Genomic DNA, 23546 nt, shown 5'->3' on the forward strand with positions numbered 1-23546 from the left:
TGTGGGAGAGCTCATTGGACTAGGTGTTCGAAGATGTGTGTACATTTTCTTTTTCATGTGGCAACCACATGTTGTTTTCTTTCTGTATGGTAAAACCAGTGTACCACTTGTGTTCCCTGCAGCTATCAGAATGTGGCCATTCAGGGAACAGTACAAAGATAAGATCCATTAAAACCAGCGCTGTTGCCAAACATGGGCCCATGGGGTCCCAGCCCCACATCTATTTTCCAGGGGCCTGGATCTATTCCCCAGAGATCTAAGTGTCCCTTTGTACCAATGAAAGACCTTTTTCTCAGCTTGACTGCCATGCAGGAGGCAATCTTCAAGGGGAATTTTAGCTGGGGGGGAGGGTTCCCCCCACCTCTTCTCACATGCTGCAACACTCCCCAACCCCCTCCCCTGCATGGTGATTAAGCTTAGAAAATGTATTTCCATTGGTGTCGATGGGAGATTAGTCCTAAGCTTAGCTACCATGCGGGATGGGGGGTGGATTTCAGGGGGATCACAGTGGGGGAGGGAAGGGGTACCCTCCATTCCCTGTGCACTGTGGGGCCCCCAAATCCCCCCTGTGCATGGCAATTCCGCTTGTAAAAAAGTTCAATTGATACCAATGGAAAGACTGGGACCAAATCGTGTAAGTGCCTAGCCATACCCCCGATTAGAACATATGTTATTGTGTAGCGCTACCCAGAAACAAAGTGCTGAAGTATAAACCTAATGGAAACCCACTCTCTCTCCACCCCCAAACTATCAGAAGGAGTGGAGGCAGATCTAGAAATAGGAATAGGCCCTTGGTAGCCTAAGGCTGCCAAAGCCATTTTACTGCTTGAGGTGAAGGACAAGATGGCGCCTTCCTATTCTACATATAGCAGCCATCGCCAACTGGACTCGCCATGGAATGTTACTTCAGCACAAGCAGTGGGGCAGCATCCACCACCCACCCTCTGACTGAGGTGGCCACCTCACTCTGCCTTATGGGAGGGCCAGCCCTCACTGGCAACCATTTCCCCCACTCCCAAACCCTCTGAAATGATCAAGCCAGTGTGGTGTAGTGGCTAGAGTGCTGGACTGGGAGCCGGGAGATCTGGGTTTTAGTCCCCACTCAGCCATGGAAGCTCACTGGGTGACTTTGGGCCAGTCACAGACTCTCAGCCCAACCTACCTCACAGGGTTGTTGTTGTGAGGATAAAATGGAGGAGGAGAAGAATTATGAGTTCCTTGGAGGAAAAAGGTGGGATATAAATGTAATAAATAAATAAATACTCCTGTAATAAGAGCTCAGAAGGAAGCAACGGAAAATTACATAGCCTCCCCAACCAGCTCCTTCTGTCGCTGCAGCTTTTCTTACAGCTGGCAAACTCCTCTTGCATCCAAAAATCTACCTTCCTGTAGTAGTAACCAATTAAGTAATTAATTAATGGCATCTCTATTCTGGCCAATAGCTGAAGCTATTGATATTAATGCTCCAGAATCACCACACAGTTGAAAGTAATAAGTCAAGCAGCACTGAGGGTTCTTGCATACAAAAATGGCTTTATGTACATGGCCAGCGCTAAGGGAACTGCTGGCCTTGCCCCGCCTCGCCCTTCTTAACAGTCAGTTTTATCTTTCCAGAAAACTCCATCAAGGAAGCAATACTGCCACCTGAAGCACATTAGTAAGATTACCACTGAGGTTTGCTACCCCTGACAATGACAGGTGCTGGCTGTATATGTGATCACACAGGGGCCATAGCACAGTGGGAGAGCACCTGCTTTGCATGCAGAAGGTCCCGGGTTCAATCTCCAGGTAGGGCTGAAAACAATTCCGCCTGAAACCTTGGAAACCCATTGCTGCCAGTCAGTGTCAACAATACTAGGCTAGATGGACTCAGTATAAAGCAGCCTCCTATGATTCTTTACAGATGGAATATAGCCAGGACAGGAGTTGCTGCAATACATTGGGTGGTGGTGGTCTGGTTTTGTTTTTTTACCATAGTTCTATTATATTTCCCCCAGTGGAATAAACTGGGGGTCTGTACTGAACCCACAATTTGGTTCAGAAGATGCCTGCTTCAACTCAGGTCCAAAATCTGTATCTTCATGCCTCCCATTGACAATTGTTGAAAATCAACAAATGGCTTTAACTCCCCACCCCACCCCCCGTTTGTCAGAACTGGATGAGATTTGCAGGTATAGTGGTCCTTTTGGGGGAGGATCATGCCTGTCATATCTTGGGCAAATAGGTGCAGTATATTTTGTGCTGCACACCTTTAATTTTTTTTAAGGGAGCTGCTGATGACTTTTTTATTTCTTGGTAGGATTGGCTGAACTTTGCCAGGATAGTTGTCCCTTTGGACAAGCCTGCCAAGTTTCCGATGAACAGATGCAGGGAGCTTTGTGCAAGAGCAGCCTTTACAGTTTGGGGTTTCAAAAAAAAAAAGGAATTATTTATCCACGTAAAGTGTTTTGTTTTGTTTGCAAGCAATTGTTATGAAAATGACATACAGCATAGAAGTAGCCCTTGTTAAGAAGCCTGCAAGATTTCAGGAGGACAGCAGCAGCTTTTTGTGTGTGGAATGGAAGTGTTAAAATTGGGGAGGAGGGGGAACTGAGTCACTTCCCCTTCCATGAGTTTTTGGAAATTTGCATGAAAATGGCATATGTTATAGAAGTGTCCCTAAGCAAGAAACCTGTCAAATTTCAGGAGGATAGGTGCAGTGGCTAGGGAGTTATGATGAATGTAAGACAGCTTGATGCTTTTTTTTTGTTTTCAACACAACTTGCACCCAAGTCAGAGAAAGTACAATAGGACAGGGGTGGGTGATGGATGTAGAGATGGGGAAAGCACCCTTTTTGTGCCCCCACCACCTGGGTAGAGGAATTCTCATGTTCTCTCTGATTGGAATTATTAAGGGGATCAACATTATCAAAGTTATCCATCTCTCATTGGGCTTCCCCCACACCAATCAGCTGTGGCTTGCAGGAGCTGGCTCCTGCAAGCCCTGGACCTTTCCACACCACTCACACCCTGATCAGGACCCAAGCAGCATGGGAAGGAGCAGCATGATGTGGCTGGGGATGGCAAGTTGGCTCCTGCAGCCCCAGCCTTTCTCTGTGCCTCTCTCTGCACTGATCTATTTTTGTAAGTGGGTGGGGGCAGATGATGTCATGAGTGGGTGAGGCTTCAGAGTGGCAGCTTGTGGTGGTGGGGAATCCATTCCTTGGACCAAAAAGTGGTTGCCCTCCCCTGCTGTAGAGCATGCAGTGGCAGAGGCAGAAAGACTAGAACCCCCAGCACCCAATGCCCCACGCTCCCAGGTCCCACAAATGCCACCAAACCGATTTTCATGTCCCTGCTCCTGGGAGAAAGAAGTAGAGAAGAGCTGCAATATATTACTTCAACATACCTCCCACAAAGTGTTGGGATTGGAGAGCCCTGGTAAGACTATTCACTGTGACTAGAAACTGGAGCTGCCATTCACAACATGATGCCCCCTCCTCTTCCTCCCCCATCTCCCAACCCCGCTGTTTCCCTATTGGATAGCTTGAGGAGAAAAGTATCATTTTTGGGAGATGCAGAGAGTGTTCCTCTGAATCCTGAACCTTCAGGAGTGTTCAGATTTGGATTCAGTGTACTTCGGAGAAACCCAGCTTTGGTTTGGACATCTGAATCTGTCTGAATCAGCCCAGTTGTTCAGGATTCAGAAACACATCCCTAGTATAACATCCTCCCAACCACCGCAGTGTAAGAAAGCAATACCAATACTTGGCTGTGAAATATTATATCACTTACAGAAATTTTTAAATATGGTCAGTGGCATACAAATCTATTAAATAAAAAATTGGTGTGCACTCCAGTGGTATTCCTCCAATGTTATAATTATGGTCCATAGGAGGAGTGGGCAGTGAGCCTTCCATCAACCCGATGCCCTCCAGATGTTTTGGACTACAGTTCCCAGCAGCCCCAGCTGGCATGGCCAATGGTCAGTGATGAATGGAGTTGTGGTCCAAAATATCTGGAGGGCACCAAGTTGGGGGAAGACTGGAGCACAATACATTGAGCAGAATGGTGCCCACTCACCCAGTCATTTCTCTCACTCGCAGGCAGAACTGGTCTCTGAGACAAAGTCCCTGAGAACAGGCCTTCCAGTGGCTATTGCCCGTGAGAGCAACATGAAGTCTCCATATTCCGGGGCAGCGGACCTGTGTGAGCGTTCGATGCAGAGGACAAACAACTGAGGGTGGCTGTCATCTTTGGGCCCTGCTGGCAAGCTGGTTGGAGGCATCTACAGGGTGCAACACATCACTCCCTTCAAGCTGTGCTCCTGCACAGGTCACTATTTATTATTACATTTATATCCCACCTTTCTTCTATCATGGAACTCAAGGTGGCTACATGTGGTTCCCAGGTGGTCTCCCCTCCAAGCACTGACCAGACCCGGACCTGCTTAGCTTCAGCAAGGTGGCTGCCTCATGTGCCTTCAGACCAGGTGCTGGGACCACTTGTGTTAGGCTCCCTCTGCTCTAGCCCCACCCCTTCGAACCTAGGCTCAGCCCACCTGGAAAGCATCTGAAGCCCCCAGGCCAGGGTAGGCACAAGAAATTTGGAATGCTTTATTGGCAGAGTCCCCAGATTTCACTGAAGTGGTCAACTAGGGGTTTGGGCCATACCATTTTGCATGGCAGGTGGGGGCTCACGTGACTGAATGTTCATCCATACTCTGCCTTAAATTACTTCACAAACAAAGTGAGAACAGGAGAAGGCTAGATTAGAATGCTCTTAGGGACACGATGCTGTCGTGTGTGGGGGGAAGGTTTTTTTTTTATGGAGGAGTATGTGAGCCCCACTCACTGAAGTGGTACAGTCCTAGTCCTAAGACTCCCTTAACCATAACCTAGTCCTTAAGTCCTAAGATTTAACCCCTTCACTCCTTCTACCATCCTGTAGTCCACAACCTAGTTATCCACCTCTCCTTCTTATATTTATATTATCTGTGGATTTGGGTGGGTCTTGCATTTGAGCTATATAGAACTCATCAGAAGGCAAAGTCAAAGGATGCTGACAGAGAGATCCTAAGCAAGTTTACTCAGAAGTGATTCCCAACTGACTTCAACTGAAACTGCCCCAAAGTAAGTTTATTTCTTCCTCTTTTTAAATCAATGTTTTACCTGATTTGCCTTTATGTATAATTATAATTGTATATATTATCTTATATTTTATTTATTTACAATATTTATATACTGCTCCACATGAGAATATTTCAGAGCAGTGAACAACAAAGAGAAAAGAATAAAACACCAGGTTAAAACAGTTAAAACATTTTTTTAAAAGACAAATTCCAATAAGGTTGAATTTAATACACTGCAGCTGGCCATGCAAGGAAGGCCTCTAGAAATAACGATGTCTTCAGGAGGCTCCGGAAGGAACACAACATTGGCGCCTGCCTGACCTCTAAAGGCAGGGAGTTCCACAGGAAGGGGGCTACCACACTGAAGGCTCCTTTCCTGGTGGACTCCAACCAGGCCATGGGTCCATGTGGAACCAGCAGGGATATGTCCTCATAAAACACATATTTTAGTGTTGCTAGCCACCTTGAGCACTATATTTGTAGTGGAAAGGTGGGCCATACATTAAATAAACAACTAAGCACACAGAGGATGGCAGCCAGCCTCAATCTCTAGAGCCGCCTTCCCCAATCTGGTGCCCCCCATGTCTTTTGGCCTACAAGTCCCATCAGCCCCAGCCAGCACAGCCAATGGTCAAGGATGCTGGGGCATGTAGTCCAAAACATGTGGAGGGCATCAGGTTGGAGAGCACCAGTGGCCCATGTAAATATACTTACTAGGGAGGCTAGTAAGCCAGGACAGAGGATGTGCCTTCTTGGAACCACTGTTTTCTGCCACATTTCAAAATACACAGCTGGTACCCCCCCACACATATACACACCCTTCTAAGATCTACGCTGTGCTGTGTCCCGATCGGCCCCTTGCTTTGCAGGGCAGATTCCACCTCTGGCTTTTTTTTCAGCTCCTGCTGCCCCACCAGCAACATTCATCACAAGCCAAACTCAATCTAGCGAGAAAGCAGGTGGCTCAACCTCTCTCACACAGACACCCTGTGCGCCCCCCCCACAGGATCAGGCCCTGAGGCCTCGGGGCAGCCAAGCAGTCAGATGGGGCTGGTGGCAACCTACCATGCCCACTCCGCTGGCATCTCAGCTCCCCCTCCTGCTTTTGGCTGGCTATGAGGACAGAACACACACACACATTGTCACACACACACACAGTCTCTGTCCCTCTCTCTCTCTCTCACTCTCTCTCTCACCGTCACACACAGTGTCACACACAGAGAGTGTCACACACAGAATGTCACATTTACGGCCTCTCTCTCTCTGAGTCACTCACAGTGTCGCATATAGTCTCTCTCTCTCTCTCTCTCTCTCTCTCTCTCTCGCGCGCGCACACACACACACACAGTGTCACACACACAGCCCCCCCACTCTCTCTCTCTCTCTCTCTCGCACACACACACAGTCTCTTCTCGTTCACATGCACAAGTTGGTGTGGGTGCTGTCTCCCTGCAGATCTTGAGTGTGTGAAATTGACAAGAGAAAGGCCAAGCCGAAGGTCAAGTCCAAAAGCCTCTGTTCCCCATCTCCTCCCTCCATTCCTCCCCCGTTTGGATCCCTTTTTTAATATTTAACATTTTCAAGGGAGACGGGGTGAGTGGTGGGTGGAATGATCCAGCAAGTTTCTCAGGCAATCCTGCAATAGGACCAATTCCTTATCTCTGGCATAAGATCGCCAACTGCTGCAACCAGTGAATATCAACAATGTGCAATTAATAATATTATTTTTTGCCTTGGTGTGAAGACTCACAAATGCAGAGCACCCTCTCACGTTGTCATCAGCTCAGGTGAGTGAGTGGCCGTCATCTCAGTGCCCTCCCACTTTAACTCCTGTCCCCCCCCCAACCACTTTTTTTAAACCAACCATCTTTAAATCAGGCATATATAGATATATAATAGGGTACTTTTCTTTTTGCATGGCTGTGTCACATTTCTTTCTTTGCACCCTCTCTCCTTCTCCCCCCCTGCCCCCACACTTTCAGAAGATTAGCAGCATCTGCAATCGCTCTCCTTGTCAGGAAGGGCAGGGTGGAAAACTTTGCTAACAGAAATTAGCTTTAAATGTCTGGATTTGCCATAGTGAACAAAATATATAAGTGCAGTTTTTTTTAAATATCATAAAAAAATAAAGAACAGGATGAAATTAAAAAAATTGGTGCATAAATTGTGTGTAATTTAACGAATTAATCGAACATTTTCATTGGTTTTAATAGGCTCGTAAAAAACCTGAATACAGTTTGCAGGATTGGATTTTTTACATGTGTGTTTTATGCCTGGGCTACAATATATCACAGGATCTCTCTATAAACTACCTTGAAACTTTCAAAATTAAATATATAAAACTGTATCTCTTGCAATAAACTCACCGGATCATGAACGGGAAAAAAATTATTTACGGGATGTGACCCTATAAGGACCAGCAGTTCTCGAAAATTAATTCACACAAGTTTATTGTTCATAGAAAAAAAAATCATGCAGAATAGTCACATTTAAGAATACCCTTGATATGGAGTTATTAATTATGAAATATAATTAAAGTAAAAACTACAGAACGTCAACAGATTAAACTTAAAAAGCTGATATTAAAATAGAGTTAATATTTAATAAAGTAGCCCAGCCTTTCAAGGCAGCGTGGGCTTGATAGACTGTATAAGTTAACTGTGTAAAGCCAAGAGAGAGAGAGAGAAAATTCCCCCAAAGAAAAATGTATTGTTTATATGATTATCAAAGACTCTGTGATATATTATCCTTTTCGCCCAAATAATATAGATATCTCTTTTTTTAAATATAGTAATAAAAACATACTAGCGCCTTTTAAAACCCACTATTACTTACCACCCCTTTTCATATTGTACTATCAGAGACACTTTGGAATTGGTTTAAAAGCACATCATTCATTATTCAAAGCTCATCTTTGCATATTATCCCAGCTCAAGTCTGCCAGGCTCCCTGTGAAATCGTTCACAGAATTGATAACAGCAGACACACACGCGCAATAAAAAGATAGCCTTGGGCAGCCGAGAGCTGCCATTATGCAGATCAAGCCGCAATTTCCTCTAACAAAGCCTGCCCTGATTCAGGACCGGTGTCGCTTTATTTATTTGCGCGCGGGCGGCCTCCCTCCGCTCAGAAGGCACGATCCGGCTCGGGGCTTCCCGGGAAAGCGGGGGGGGGGGCGGCAGAGGGGCGCTTTCGAAGTCCGCGGCGCGGGCGCCTCGGGGCGCCTCGCCGCCGCCGCCCCTCTCCGGAGCGGGGCCTCGGAGTCGCCCTGCCTGGCGGAGCGGCAGCTTGCTGGTATCCTGCAAATGCAATTAGCTCCGCTCGGGAGGAAACTCAAGCTAATGATCAGGCGGCTCCGACGCGCCGCGAGGGCAAGCGGGGAGAATCCAATTAGCTCTGCCTCCCAGGCGGCGGCGGCGGCGCGCAGCTCCCCAAGGCGCGCGGGCCAGGCCTGCCGCGGGCGGGCGGGCGCCGGCTCACGGGCCCGGGCTGGGCCGGCCGGCCACAGGAGGCGACGGCGCGGGGCCGCAAGGGCCGCCGCCGCCGCCGCCGCCCCCGGACAGGCATCGCCTACCTGGACAGGCGGATGGCGGAAGGCCCGGCCTCGCCCCGGGCGCCCCGCTCGCGCGCCCTCTCCAGCGCGCGCGCGCCCTCCTGCCGCCGCCGCCGCCACGCGGCCTTGCGTCCCCGAGTGTTTGCGGGTGGATGGGCAGCTGGGTGCGTGCGTGCACAAACACGCGGATACTTACGCGTGCTTATTTCGCTTGGAGACATAAAACAGTAACCATAACTGTATAGGCGCGCGCCTGCCTCTCTCTTCTCCCCCCCCCCGCCCCCCACACACGTGTTATCTGCCCTGCCTCCAAGTCCCTTGGCGTTCCTCTGTTGAGCAGAACTGTGGATTGTGGGATCCTCCGGGCAGAGACCTGACGCACTCTCTAAAGAACCCTGTGCAGGGAGGGTGGTAAAATGGTGGTGGTGGTGGTGGTCATATTAATAACAGTAAGAATAGCACCGTGCATACTATATTGCCTGTATCCATACACGTATATGTAAAGATTATATACATTAAAACATTACCTGTATACTCACACGTACATACGTACATGAAAACGTTATCTGTTCTCTCTCGCTCTCTGTGTATATAGATATAGATCTCGCTCGCTCTCGCTCTCGCTCTCACCCCCCTCACCCCCACACACATATCGCGCTGTGCTTTCTATATGCACCCTGAAAAAACATGGTTTGCCCTATGCATGAAGTGATCTACGTTTATTCTACGGTTTATGACACATAGAGCACTGCATGAGGACAGCGCAATAAGAATGACACAGGCGAAGGACATACTGGCTCCCCTCACTCACTCCAGGCGGGAAGAGGCGGGGACACGCTCCACCTCGCGCCCAGCCATTGAAGTGAATGGGGAAAGCTCCTTCGCCTGGCCGGGGGCGCGCCTCCTGCTCTTGAAAGGGCCCTTGGAGCTTCGTTCAAGAGCCGAAGTCAGAACCGGCCCAAAGAGGTCAACAGGTTATTTGCAAGCGCATTCCCCGTGTGTGTGTGCGTGAGAGAGAGCGCGAGAGAGAGGACAAACCGAAACGAGAGAGAGAGAGAGAGAGAGAGAGAGAGAGAGAGAGATGTCAGTTTTTGAAAAAGACACGCTGGGCATTTTTAGTTCATTCTCTGCAGAGCAGATCTCCACACTGTCGTGTTTACTGAGAAAGCATCTCAGAAAGAGCAGCCGGGCTCCTGGGGAATGAGCTGGCTCTGCCTGAGACGCGTCTATTTTCCCCCTTAATCGGATTATCAGTGAAAGAAATATCCTTCACATTCCATCTGGGCTGCCTCTTAAAAACGTCCGCCTGGAAAGAAGCGAGGCCTTAATTGAGAGGCGCTCTCCAGGTCAGACAAGCTGCCTCGCAATTATCTTGGGTCATTTCCCCAGGATGAAATACCTTATCGAGCCCTTCGTCTGGAAGCAGCCGCCTCTCCCACCCATCAGCCCTTCCTTCCTTCCTTCCTTCCTTCCTTCCTTCCTTCCTTCCTCAGAGGCGATGTGATGTCCATTTAGCATCCCTCGATCACTTCTTTCTTTTCCTTCCTTCCTTCCTTCCTTCCTTCCTTCCTTCCTTCCTCTTTCTTTCTTTTCCAGAGGCAATCTGATGACTTTTAACCTCCATCAGATTGCGCCTTTGAAAGGGGGCGTAGCGAGATACGGACTTCGTGTCGCCTGGATCCCTTCTCTCGCCCTCCCTTCTCCCTCCAGTTCACCTGATCCCCCTTGGTCCCCCCTTTAATTTAACGCCCACGCAAATCTGGAAAGGACGGCTGGTAACGCCGCTAAGTTGAAAGAAGAGACTAATCGGAGGCGTTTCTCCGTCCGTTTGGGAAAGAAGGTTTCCGTCTCCACCTCCGTCCTTCCTTACCTGCTAGTGCAGATCGATCCTATTTCTTTTGTTCTCTTTTCCTCATGTATTGATATGGGGATCCCCTCCGCACCTCTTACTGGCAGTTTTTGGAAAGTTTTCTCCTAGAATACAATTGAAAATCTCCACCTTCCTAAGGGCAATTGGTAGGCAGCACTCAAGGGCAAAGCCAAGCCACGAGAACAGAGCCACGCGGCGACGGCCTCGCACAAAGTTGGCCTCCTTTTGCCTTCCTGGCGGATCTCCGAAAGGCCTTGGAGGGCCGAGTTTCCTCCTGGGTTTGTGACTCAGAATGTTGCTTGCTAGGGCTGGGGCGCCATGACATCTGCCCGCCGAGCCCGCCTAGGTTAGCCACAGACCATCCTTGGCCGAGGTCACAGCGCCGGCTGTCCGTTTGTCCGCGATTAAGAACAGCGGGCTAGGGCGACACACTCCCTACCAGTGAAGGCTGGTGGCTCGGATTTTGGTGGGGCTGTTGTTCCGTTCTGGGTTTCAATCAGAACCAGCCAGAATTCCGAAGGAGCTAATCAAGGGGCTGAAACTCATTCCCCAAATAGGTCCTCCACCTTCGATGGCTCCTTTAGAGTTCTGTCTGTTTCTGACTGAAATCCAGAGCAGATTCACCACCCCACTGACATCGGAGCCCCCAGCCTCCGCTGCTCCCTACAAGCAAAAGTACCCCTCCTCCCATACACACATGAGGATTTCCTTCCAAGCAACCCGGGTTAAAGATCGATGTTCCCCACATCACTGTCCAGCCCATCGACAGTGGGATGCCTTGGCACGTATCATTCCCATTCATTTCAATGGAGCGAGTTTGCTCTTAAATGCGCCGAGTGATCGCAGCTTAAACCTGCCCGTGAGGTGAAGTACCCAAGGCAGGGGAATCGAAAGTTTACTCCACCCACCCCCAGCCAGCCAGACCCCCCTCGGAGACATCCAAGCACACGAGCGGGGAACTCCTCCATTTCCATTCCGAAGAGAAGTTCCGGTTATTAAATAATCTCTTGGTCGTTTCCGGAAGGGAAAATAAAATGAAATGCCCGGGTCAATTATTAATCTTTGTGTACAAGGGAGCGGGGAGGGGGAATGTCACAAGAGGGGGAAAAATTGGGAAATAGCGTGGTTGTGTGAAAACAAATACTGTGAAATGGAAAAAGAGTCTTTTTTTAAAAAAATAATAATCCTAAAACTTAGAAGATGAACTGGTCTATCTTTCTTGAGCATTATTCGAGAGAAGAACCAAATCGAGAGGAAGGGAAAGGGAGAATGACGGAGGAGACGTGGCGTCCCCTTCTGCAGCCTTTCCGTGCAGTCCCAATAAACTCCACAGGTCTGTTTGCATTTACTGTTGCCATTTAAATTATTCAGTGTGTTGCGGTAATTGAATCCTAAGCTTTAAAAACTAATATACTCCCTCCTTGTCACCGCTTTCTGAAATCACGGAATCAGTCCTAACAGGTGCTGATCAAATACTATTACATTCTATTAAAAGGAAAATTCTATTCCCTGTTTTCATTTCCCTTTATAAAGGGGAAACTAAGTAAATGCATTTGAGCGTTATTTAATTTTTAACGCTTTTAGTCCAATTTGGACGTTAGGGAGCGTCTCCAAACTCACAAAACCAAGCGGTGTGGCGATAAGTTTTGTTGACACAAATTAATCCAAAACGGAATCCCTTCTTGGACTAGTCCCTCCCACAAGCAATCTCCAAGGGAGGCCGTCCTATGCAAACACCAGCCAGGCCGTGTCGAAGAGAACGAGGCGGAAAGAATCGGGAAGGAATACAAATAAACACTGGGAAACTACACCCCGATAACTGAGCCGACCTAATGGAAGTAGATATAAAACGGGAGACTGCAGGGAAAAAAGAATGTCGCTTTGTTGACTTTCTGAAATGTGACTGTATATGTGTGTGTGTGTGTGTGTGTGCATACACACACACACACACACACCCTATATATACAGATAAATAATTTGAGTTAATTTGGGAGGCTTTTGGGGGGTGGCAGTATCTAGTAACGAGTAACTCTTTTATCCCCCCTCTCGAGAAATGCGGGATTTGTCCCTCCCCTGAGATTTTGGGGAAAACACACAATTGTTATAGATAGACAGTTGAAATGTCCCTCTCTGTCATTTCCCTTTTATTTTCAAAAGCAGACGTGTTTCTGTGTGTTTTTAAAGTCGCCCAGCGAAATGTTAATAGCCCTTGTTAAAGAGAACCGTGTCCCTAAAATCCCTTTCCATGATCAGAGCGAGACCATTCCGGATAGATACACGTTAGACAGCCCGTTCTCTAGGCATGTTTACTCGGAAGTAAGAGCGGAGGACAGGAAGGCCTGGCAAGGTATGGTCCATGGGGTCACGAAGAGTCGGACACGACTGAACGACTGAACAACAACAAAAGTTCCGTTGGCTTCAATGGGACTTATTCCTTGGTCAGTGTGCATAGGTCTGCCGTCTTAGGACTCCCAAAGAACGGGAAAGGGTGCAGGGGGAAGGAGCATAACTCTGGACTTCAAAAAACAGACGGATTACACACCCATCCTTGTTGCATTTATAAAGAAAAATAAATCAGTTTCTTGTAAGTGAAAATGGACAGTTCCAAAGACGGGGTGGGGGTGGGGAATGGACCAAGTCATCACCTATTCTTCCCCCACTCTGAGCCTTCCTACCTTCTGTATATTGTTTATAAACAAAGAACTATAGGAAAGAGTTACATCGATCCCAAATTAATCCACCGAGAAGGGACGAACCTCGATATTACCAGCCTGGAATTCTGTTCAACGAGCATATTTGTTAATGATTCCAAAGGGTGGCAGGGGGAGGAAAAGGAGGAGGGCGGGAGAGGCTCGCCTAGTAATTGCTAAGGTTTGTTCAATTTCATATCGCCCATTTCCAAAGACAACAATCGCAGATGCTCTTTGCAATATCCGCCCCGCATTATCTTAGCTAATAAATTTGACCTATTGTGCGTTTGTTAAAATGATGTCACCATGGAACAGTCCCTAAGCTCCTATTCCAATGAATTAGGCCTTTATTGAAACCCAGGAGCCAATGGGAGGAGAGAGGCTTGTTTGTTGTGGCCAATAGCAGCTGCTGGAGAGAAATTAGAAGCAGAAACTCAAGGTTTGGTTCAAAAAAGATGACACAGAGCCTGTCGGGCTGGACCACTGTTGGCAAAGTTTCAGTGTGACATCTATACAAACCGGGACCTTACATGGATCTACTGTAAAAGGAAAGGGAAGCGTTTTTATAGGGGAATTCTTACGGTTTTTTCCTCTCCCCCCACCCACGTTTGAGCCAATATTTCTATTCACCAAGGATGGATCAGCCAACGAACACGCAGACACAGCATCAACACGAACCCATCAGCTTCGGGATTGATCAGATTTTAAACAGTTCTGATCAGGAGACCCCTTCCCAACCCGCCCCCCGAGGATCAGACGGCGGCACAAATTACCTGGGAAGCCCCGTCAGCAGCAGAACGGGCGCCCCGTACGCTTCCCTCCCGGGCTCTTTCGCTGGCATCGGGGCCCCATTCGAAGACTCTGGATCTTACAGTGTGAATCTAAGCTTGGCTCCATCTGGCGTGATCCGGGTGCCAGCTCATAGACCCATCCCTGGGGCAGTGCCACCTCCAATTTCTAGTGCCATCCCAGCCATGCCAGCTGTACCCAGCCTTGGCAGCCTCAACTTCCCTTGGATGGAGAGCAGCAGGCGGTTCGTCAAGGACAGATTCACAGGTAAGCGTCGGGGGGTTTCAACAGACGACCCAGAGAAAGACTTCGGCCCAGAAGCTCCTGTTGCGGCGTAAAAGGGTCTACTTGTAGGTTTTTGTTTTGTTTTGTTATTTAAAATATGTGCTCAGCCTCCCACGCTTCGGGGCGGGGAGATAAATAATTCTTTAAGAAATAAATAAAACCCAAAGTGGTTCATCATTTTGCTGCCATTTGCAAACTTCTCTGTAAATTGTGGTACCAAACGGTGGTTTCCAGTTTGGGATGCTCAATACGACAAAAGGGACATACAAGGGGTTCGTCTTGACTTCTGCCACGGATGTATATATAGTATAAATAATATATATACGCCCTTGAAAATAATGACGGCCCGGAAAACAGCCACCCGCAAATCTTAATAAATCCCAGTGTCCTCAGAATCCTAAATGCTGATGTATGTAAATCGCAATATATAAGAGCGGAAGAAGGCGAGTAAATCGCCGTGTCTAATCCGATTACAGAATGGGGGGGGGGAGGCGATAGAGAGATAAAATTAACGACTAAATGAGAAACCCATGGTGGTGATTTAAATACTTTCGAATAAAAAGCCGATTAGATGAAGGACAAGGAAACGGGGGAAATAGACACGCTTAGAATTTCCTTGTAAAACAAGCCCTGAACATTGGGTTTTCCACGATTATCGACTTGCTGTGTCACTTCAAGGTAAAGGCATTTATATTTGTGTGTGTGTGTGTGGGGGGGAATATTTATTTGAGGTGTTTGAGGGTGGACATCAACAAAACTCCAAACAGAAAATATATGGGAAGCCCTTGAACGCCTGGTATAAAATGCATATTGTTTATTATTATTATTATTATTATTATTATTATTATTATACACTTCCTGGCTGGGGCAGATCGCCAGGCGTGTTTCCAGTTCGGCTAGTTCCCGCTGAACCTGATTTGGCCAATACAATGGGAATTGTTTAGCATTGCCGATTCTCTCTCCATACAAAGCACTTCATATTCCCAGAAAAATGCTATAAAAATGATAAATAAAGAGAAAATGAAAAGTATTCTCTTATCTACACCGGTTAGTCTAACTTCTGCGTTCGAGCCTCGTCTCTATCGATCTCTTTCTTCGGGGGTGTAGTTAACCTACTACTGTATCCTATTTGCTCTTGTAAACAGGGGCGAGGGGGGGGTTGGTTAATTTTGGGGGGGTTTGTTTTGTTGTTGGTTTGCTTGTTTGTTTGATTTGTCGTTTTGGTCTCGGCTTTACTACAGCAAATACCCAGCCAGGATTAGGCACACAGGCACGCGCAACCCACCCACCTGCCTCTACACCAATTGATCCGGAATCGCTCCGATTCTATCTTCACGATCTCTAGGGAGGGTTTGAATCCCCACGTCACCCATAAGCATAGACAGGGAAATGGGCGGAACAAGGCACCTTTTTTGCCACCCGCCCAGATAATGGGGGGGGGGGGGCGGGACGGGTGTCACAGAGCGCCAAGTGATAACTAAACTCATCCCTGGCGAAGCCCACTTGGGCAGGCGCCTCTGGCCGTCCGAGTCGTCGGCTCAGTGTGCCCAGCTTAGGACGCGAGATCTTCCCTAAGCGGAGTTTCTTGGCCAGGGAAGCACTGCTGGGCCCCCCCCCGCCCCATCCAGATGTTCCAGCTGCCCAGCCGGGCTGGAGTCCCCCAGCCTGCGCCTCTTTCCCTGGCCGGTTCTCACCTGCCGCGCTTTCTGTGTCGTAGCGGCGGCGGCGCTCACCCCGTTCACGGTGACGCGGAGGATCGGGCACCCCTACCAGAACCGCACCCCGCCCAAGCGCAAGAAGCCGCGCACGTCCTTCTCCCGGGTCCAGATCTGCGAGCTGGAGAAGCGCTTCCACCGGCAGAAATACCTGGCCTCGGCCGAGAGGGCGGCGCTCGCCAAATCGCTCAAGATGACCGACGCGCAAGTCAAGACCTGGTTCCAGAACCGCAGGACCAAGTGGCGGTGAGTCCCTGGATCCGGGGGGCGGGGGGGTCTGTGTGTGTGGGGGGAGGGGGGCTGTGTGGATGGGGGAACCAGCACCCAGGGGCCCGGCCGCTTCTGCCTCCTGCGCCTTGGCCTTCCACCTCGGCCTCTCGGCCTCCCCAGAAAGACAGACGTCAGCGCCAGTGCTGAAATGGACAGCGGAGCCCACACTCGAAACACGTGCAACTTCCTGATTCCTGAGCGGGCGGCCTGGCAGCAAAAGAAACTCTGCACATGCTCAGGCGGCCCCGCTCATCCGTCTAGTTCTTTTTCAACATTCTTTCACATGTCTCAGAGCTGATCCTCGAATCCCACAGGCCTCCTGCCCTATTTAGGCCCCTCCGCCTCTTCTCAGTTCCCTCTTTGGGGGCGCATGTTATCCTTCGCCCTACGTCCGAATAGGCGAGATCCTGAAGAGGGAGGTGGCTGGGGGCGCATAGGCCTCCTCTCAAGACAGGCAGCGCCGCATCCTGCGAGGCCCTGAGCCTGCTGGCTTGAAAGGAAGGCCCGTGGAAACCGGCGAGGCGTCTTTCTGCGAGGAAAGGCGAGGATGATCGGGATGCCGACGGTTATCGTGCAACGCGGACACCTTCAGCCAGCCCGCGCCGCATCTCTCGAAGGACAGGCCCGCCGGCGAAGGCAGAGGACGGGCGTGTCCCTCCCTGGGCGTCCGCACCCCGCAGCTCTCCGCGCAAATGCACAAGGCCAGCAGGTCTTTCTTCGTGGCTTCTTGTCTGGCTGGCTGGCTTTCGAAAATCGGGAAGGCGACGGCGGGAAGGGGTGTGCCAGATTGGGATCCCCGGCGCCGAGAACGTCCATAAAGAGAAAGTCGCTGTCGGGATCCCCCAGCCAAGAGGCTCAGGACAGGAAAAGGAAGCGATCCAGACAGCAACCTGCTCATTCGGGGGCTTAATGGTCGGGAGAGGCGCTGCGCACCGCTGGCTTAGGCGGCTCCCTAAGACTGGATGAGACGGTGTCCGAGAAGAGCAGGTCTGTCAGGCTGGGTTTTCACTTGGAGAGTTGCATGGAACGATGGTTCAGTGCCTCTCTGGAACTCGGGTGCCTGGGACCAGCTAGGGCGGAGGGGCCCCCTGTTTGCGCCCCGCTTGTTCCAGAGGCCTCCGGGTGGTCTCTGCTGGAGACCGAATCAGTGGTACAGTGTGATGATTCGGGGTTCTCGACGGAATGGCCTCGCCCCACTCTCTGGATGGTACGTGCATGACTGTTTCACTTCCTTCAGACTTCGGTGAGGCAGCCCTGCTGTGTTGGGGGCCCCTCGTGCTGAGCGGGGGCCTGGACCTCTGCCCTCAAATCCTACCCTGATGGCGGCACCAGTGCACACTGTTCCAGCCCGGCGCTTCTAGTTTGTGTGTGTGTGTGTGTGTGTGTGTCCCAGACCCGCAAAGATAGAGAAAGCAGCTTCCGGAGGGCAGATGGGGGGGGGGGTCCTGCAGGAAAATGGGCTGGAGGGGAGGAACTGAAAGGAGTGGTCTCCTCCCCATGCGTAAAGGCCCCAAATCAGGTTGTGCTTTTCGTCAATTAAAAACGGAAGTAGGGAATCCCCTTCAAAAATGCTCCTGAGAGAAGGTCTAGGGTGTCCCTCACAGTCACAGCAGAAAGACGCCCATCAAACCCACCTTGCAGGCAAAGCGTTTTCCAGACAGGAGTCCGGAGCCGAGCGGCAGCTGGGTGTCCTGGGCCCAGAGTCCGGAGGGCCACCTCCTTCGAAGTACGCCAGCTACACGGCGCGCCCCGCCATCCAAAGGCGCCGCCCCCCCGAGGCAGCACCCCGCTTTCCCTCTGCACAGGACAGGCCCGCCGACGAGCAGGAACGGAAGCTGCGCTCAGGAGCAAGGGCTCCCCGCCTTCGCTCCCCGCACAGAAGGTCAGCACCGTGGACAGCACCGCCAGAGTTTGGACTGCTTCTGACTGAAACCCAGAGCGGACTCAACCCCCCACGGACACCGGAGCCACCAGCCTCCACTGGGGCTCACCTCCGAATAGGCATGGACAGGATCGCGTGGTTAAGCCGCCTCCGCCTGAATGACTCCCAGCCCGATCGTCCCCCAAGGTATAGAGAGAGTGAAACCCACTGACGGCACTGAGGCTCGCTCCCGAGTAAAGGTGCATAACGTCGCCGAACTGCCGCGCGGCGGCCGGGGGTGAGGGACGGGGGGCCTTCTGCCGCGTTGCCGGCTTTGGGTCCGCTCTTCGTTTTGGCCGGTTCGGCGACTGGGAACAGTCACGAGCCCCTGCCGGTGTAGAGGACACAAAAGAAGCAGCGGGGATGGATTCCGTGTAAACGAAACTTTGGACCTGCAGCAGGGGAGCGCAAGGCGGAAACCACACAATGCATTCTCGGTTTGAGCCAATTTGTTGATAACACGAACGAAGCTGTATTATTATTATTATTATTATTATTATTATTATTATTATTATTTCGGATTAAGCCAGTCAGGGCTGCACACTTACTATACATACTTACATGGAAACAAGGCCCATTGAACTCGATAGGACTTACTTCTGAGTCGACATGCCTAAGATTTCTCTGTTAAATTCCGGCTCACAAGTTGTAGTTCTTTCGGACAATTGCAGGAGGAAGAGACTGTGTTTAGTCTTGAAATGCGTTGGCCACAATCCAGCACACAAAGTCAGGTACACTTAAGGCCGCCTAACTCACCCTGGGCTGGAGTGGATTGTGGTCTTTCTTTGTAGGGTGGGAAACGATCGCCGCCACTCTTGTTATCTGGTCATTTAATACGTTTCTGATGTTTGTTATAATACGAACCTTAAGATGCTCGTTCATCTGTGGCCATTAACTCTCCAGAATGGGGGGAAATTGCGATTTGGTCCCGATTTTTCCATTTCCCAACCTCTCCCTAAAACACACACCCATAGGAAAAAATAAATAAAATCCGCGTATTTGATAATTTGCAGCAATCACATTGGAAGGCCAACCCCACTACCACCTTAACTCCGTTTCAAGCCCATTCACATTGGTCCCCCCTCACCCAATAATCTCTAAACAAAAGGAGTTGCGGAGGGGGGGAATCCCTAAGAAAATGTGCTGGATGGACAAATAGTCTGACCTAAGGGAGTTCCTTCTAATATTTCGCTTGGTCTAGCTAGAAAGAAATATCAGTCGGCCTCAAGCCGTTTAATTAAGTCTTTGAAAAGACAACAACAGTTCACAGGAACGAACCCTGTTGGTGTTCGATCCCGAAAATATGAATACATTTAATCTTGTTGTAAATCTGGGCGGAGTGGTAGCACGAGAGAACTTCGGTAATCATTACAGTTTGTTAGGCAATAAGGCAAAAAACCCACTTATATATATTTTTAATATTGTAAATGCATGTTTTTTAAATTTTAGGAATCTGAGAATGGATGGATTTCGTTCACTCTCACCTAAAATTACTTTAGGGAAAAAAACACACACATTCTCTTTGGTTTTGTTGGGTGATATAGAAATGAAATGAAATAAATAGTCTCCTCCCCTTGCAACGTAGCACCCCACTTACATACATTCCTTTTTGGAAAAGTTGCCTTCGTGTGAGTGGAGAAAACCCGTCGTTTCCTAGACTTTAGCTTAAAAAATAACTATCTCGTTGGAGAATTCAGTTTTTCTCTTCATTTGTCTTTTCTCCTCCACCCCACTCCGTTGTATTTCTTGTTTACACTAACTTTTGGACTGTGTAAGCTGTATTTTAATATTAGCCAGAGTTAGATTTAATTCATATTTCCGGGCTGTCTACAGGCAGATTTCAGGCAGAAATCTGCAGGCAGATTTCAAAGAATATACCAGTTGGGAAGAGGATATATATGTGTGTGTGTGTGTGAGAGAGAGAGAGAGAGAGAGAGAGAGGGAGGGGGAGAGAGAGAGAGAGAGAGAGAGAGAGGGAGGGAGAGAGAAAGAGAAAGGCTTCCAGCCCACAACGAACGCTGACGTTAGTCCCTGGTTTTTAAAATGCCCGCGGAAAAGATTCACGTCGGAATCTAGTGAAGAGGCCCGAGTAACGCGTCGCATGAGTGAACCTTAACTAAATCAGGCAAGGTGCCTTAACTAAATTAACTAAATTGGCTGTGCAAGGGGCCTTAGGACCCGAGTACAACGTACACTTACTGGCTACCTAAGTCCCATGGGACTTACTTCTGAGTAAACCTGCATTGGTTAGCACCCACCAGTACCGGTTGTGACTCCCACAGCCACACGCCGCTTGGACCTCTTTGTTACCCGACCTGACTGGAAGGTGCAACCTTATGGAAGCTTACTTGCTCGGGAATAAACGCAAGTGATCCCAAGGGGTCTTACTTCTGAGTAAACATGCCTAGGATTTTCTTGCGTGGCTCTGATACGTCCGTTTCAAAACCGCGGTGACTTCCGAGGTGCTCCAGACTTGTCCTCCTAAAACATCCGAAGCAAACGGCGCGGGCGTGGGGTGGGGGAATCGTCGGGACTTCACCGAATACATGAGTTTGGAACTGGGGTTCCCATCAGCTGGAAGCCCAGGCCTTGGGGAATGTGGTTAGCTGTCCCTCCCACCTGGCTTTGTGCGCTGCTTCTCTCTGGGCACGCCCTCCCCCTTACGATGTTTTCCGAATTCAGGGAGAAAGAGGGATTGTTTCCGGAACGTGTGTATGTGTGCCGATCCCAAGTTCCGTGTACACTAAGAAGCCAGCGGCTGTGTCATTGCCGCTCCTATCTTTCTGCTCAGACCGAGGCTGGACACTCTCCGGCGGTGAAGCGGTTCCTGCACAGGACAATGAGGCCTGGACTGGAGGCGGCGATCCGCAAAGCCGTTCCCTCGTGATGGCCGGAGACGGTCTGGCCGCCCCAATGGCTGTCGCCTTCCGCCGTCCAGAGAAAGTCAGTTCCTTTGATGACAAGGGACCTCCGGAGCCCCGGGCTTCGGGCTCGGCTTAAAACTCCGAGCGGCCCGGCTTACCGGGTTTGCGGCTATTTGTGGCGGCGCGCCAGTTTCTCCAGCCGCCCCTCCGCCCCCAGCTCGACTGACGAGACCGTCGGCAAACGAGCGCCCTTGCGGGTCGGGGCTGCCGGGGCTCGCTGCCGAGAACCGTCGGCTGTTTGCGTTTGGTTTGCGTTTGTTTTGGGCGGGAGAGGAGCTGGGGATCGTGGCCGCTTTTAGAGGTAGGGTAAATTGCTCTGCCTGGGAGGGAACCGCGCAGAGGCCTGGTTTGGGGTCCGATTTGCGAGGAAGACGCATGCGAAGAAATGCCAGCAGCGACGCGGTGTGAGCCTCCGCTTCAGCAAACCAGAAAAATCGACACCTCCCTCCTCCTTTCAAGCGCGGCGGCGGCGGCGGCGGCGGGTGCAGCGCCTGTAAAAACAGCCGGAGGCGCGTGTGGCTTCGCCAGACACAGAGCATCGTCCCGTCGGAAGATCTGCCGCCATCTGATCTCCTCTGAGCCAGCTGGACACACTTTGCCGTCTCTTAAACCCCACTGACCTGCAATAAGGCCCCGTCAGTGTCGGAGGAACAAGGGGGAAAGGGCCCAGCCGCCTCTCCTTTCAGAGTGCGCCTGGGTGGGTGGGCTTGCTTTTTGTGGACTGTACTTCGGAGCCGGCGGGCACGATCCGGCCAAAGGGCCGCGATCATGTGCCCTCTTACCCCGAAATTTATTTATTTATTTATTGCATTTATACCCCGCCTTTCTCCCTCTCGCAAGGAACCCAAGGCGGCTTACATTATCCTCCTCCTCACCGTTGTATCGTCACAACAACAACCCTGTGAGGTGGGCTGGGCTGAGAGTCTGTGACTGGCCCAAAGTCACCCAGTGAGCTTCCATGGCCGAGTGGGGACTAGAACCCGGATCTCCCGGCTCCCAGTCCGTCACTCTCACCACTACACTACACTGGCTCTCATATAAGCCCCATCGGACTCAATGGGACTTACTTCCGAGGAGACGCGTCCAGGATTGCGCTGTACGGTGGGAGAGCGAAGCAAGTCCCGGGCTGAGCACGGTGGGTGGGATTTGCCTCCGAGTAAGCCTGGGCCGTAAATAGCCGCGGCGCGGCGGGGCGTAGACGGCGCTGCCAAAGTGCTTCGCTGGATCGGCGGGAGCGCGGGAAGAACCGCGGCTCCCCCAGGCTAGGAAAAGAGAGAGGGGCAGCTCGGAAGCTAGGGGCCCTCGCCGCCCCCCCCCCCCGCCGTGGGGCAGCTGGGTGAGTTTGGATTCGGCTTCGTGGTCTTCAGGGCCTCCCGTGCGCGCCAGCCCTGCCCTATTGCGGGCGTGCGCCTGGAACAGGGCCCTGGACGTCTGCCCCGAAGCCCTGCCCTGCCGGTATTACGGCTTGACGGTCCCGGAAGGGGCGCGGGGGCTGGTGGCTCCGATTTCGGTGGGGCTCTAAATCCTTGCTGGGCCCAAGTCAGAATCAGTCAGCTCTAAGGGAGCCGCTATCCAAGTGCCGAGTCTATTGGGGGGGGGGGGTCAGCACCTTGGACAGCTCCTTTGGAGTTCTGGCTGGCTCTGACTGCAACCCAGGTGCGGGGTCCCACCGAAAGCGGAGCCACCAGCCTCCACCGCCCGGAGGTCTTTGCCCCGCGCGCGTCGGTGCGAGCGCGGGACTGACGGGCTCCGGTTTGTCCTTTGCCTCTTTAGGAGACAGACCGCGGAAGAGAGGGAAGCCGAGAGGCAACAGGCGAGCCGGCTGATGCTGCAGCTCCAGCACGACGCCTTCCAGAAGTCCCTGAACGACTCGATCCAGCCCGACCCGCTCTGCCTGCACAACTCCTCGCTCTTTGCGCTCCAGAACCTGCAGCCCTGGGAGGAGGAGGGCTCCAAGATCCCGCCCGTCACCTCCTTAGTGTAGCGCTCCGCGCCTGGGCGGGCGGGCCGCGGAGAGGCAGGCAGGCAGGTAGGCAGGCAGACACCCTCCTCCACCCCCCCCTGCAAGAACCGACGGCCTGGCAAGGCGGTGCTCCGACGAAGCGAGCACGCTTCCCACAAAGGACCCAGGCCACGAGTGTCCCGGCGTGTGCGCGCTTGCGTGGACGGAAGGAGATGGCGGGAGCGATCCCACTGCTGGCGCCACATTCCTGCCTCAGCTGGCGACGGGCCCGGGCGCAGCCATCCGCGCCCCTTGGCGGGGCTGCGCAGACGGCTTGTGTGAGGAATGCCCTTACCAGCCACATTCTCGCCCTCCGCCCCCCAGCGATTATTATTTGGATGGGTCTTGCTAGTCATTCTCCTTCCAGCCCCGGACGCGTTAGAGGCTTTGCACAAACCTCTCTCGGTGGGGAGGTGG

At 51.2% G+C, this 23546-nt stretch overlaps 1 protein-coding gene across 1 annotated transcript; it reads left to right on the forward strand.

The window, feature by feature from the left end:
* Window positions 1-13858: 13858 nt before the first annotated feature.
* On the forward strand, window positions 13859-23111 carry TLX3 (T cell leukemia homeobox 3). Its single transcript, XM_084830583.1, has 3 exons — window positions 13859-14279; window positions 16015-16258; window positions 22901-23111. The coding sequence occupies exons 1-3, from the start codon at window positions 13859-13861 to the stop codon at window positions 23109-23111; spliced, it is 876 nt and encodes a 291-aa protein (XP_084686709.1).
* Window positions 23112-23546: the final 435 nt, after the last annotated feature.

This window comes from Heloderma suspectum, chromosome 1, assembly GCF_057233095.1.
Source record: "Heloderma suspectum isolate Gila_16-S chromosome 1, 16-S_ref, whole genome shotgun sequence".
Classification (NCBI taxonomy): Eukaryota; Metazoa; Chordata; class Lepidosauria; order Squamata; family Helodermatidae; genus Heloderma; species Heloderma suspectum.

Excerpts from the sequence above, each read along its gene's own strand:
- TLX3 (XM_084830583.1), top strand. The coding sequence starts at position 13,859 with ATGGATCAGCCAACGAACACGCAGACACAGCATCAACACGAACCCATC. Across the intron at positions 14,280-16,014 it reads CGTCAAGGACAGATTCACAG|CGGCGGCGGCGCTCACCCCG; the intron begins GTAAGCGTCGGG and ends TCTGTGTCGTAG. Across the intron at positions 16,259-22,900 it reads AACCGCAGGACCAAGTGGCG|GAGACAGACCGCGGAAGAGA; the intron begins GTGAGTCCCTGG and ends TTGCCTCTTTAG.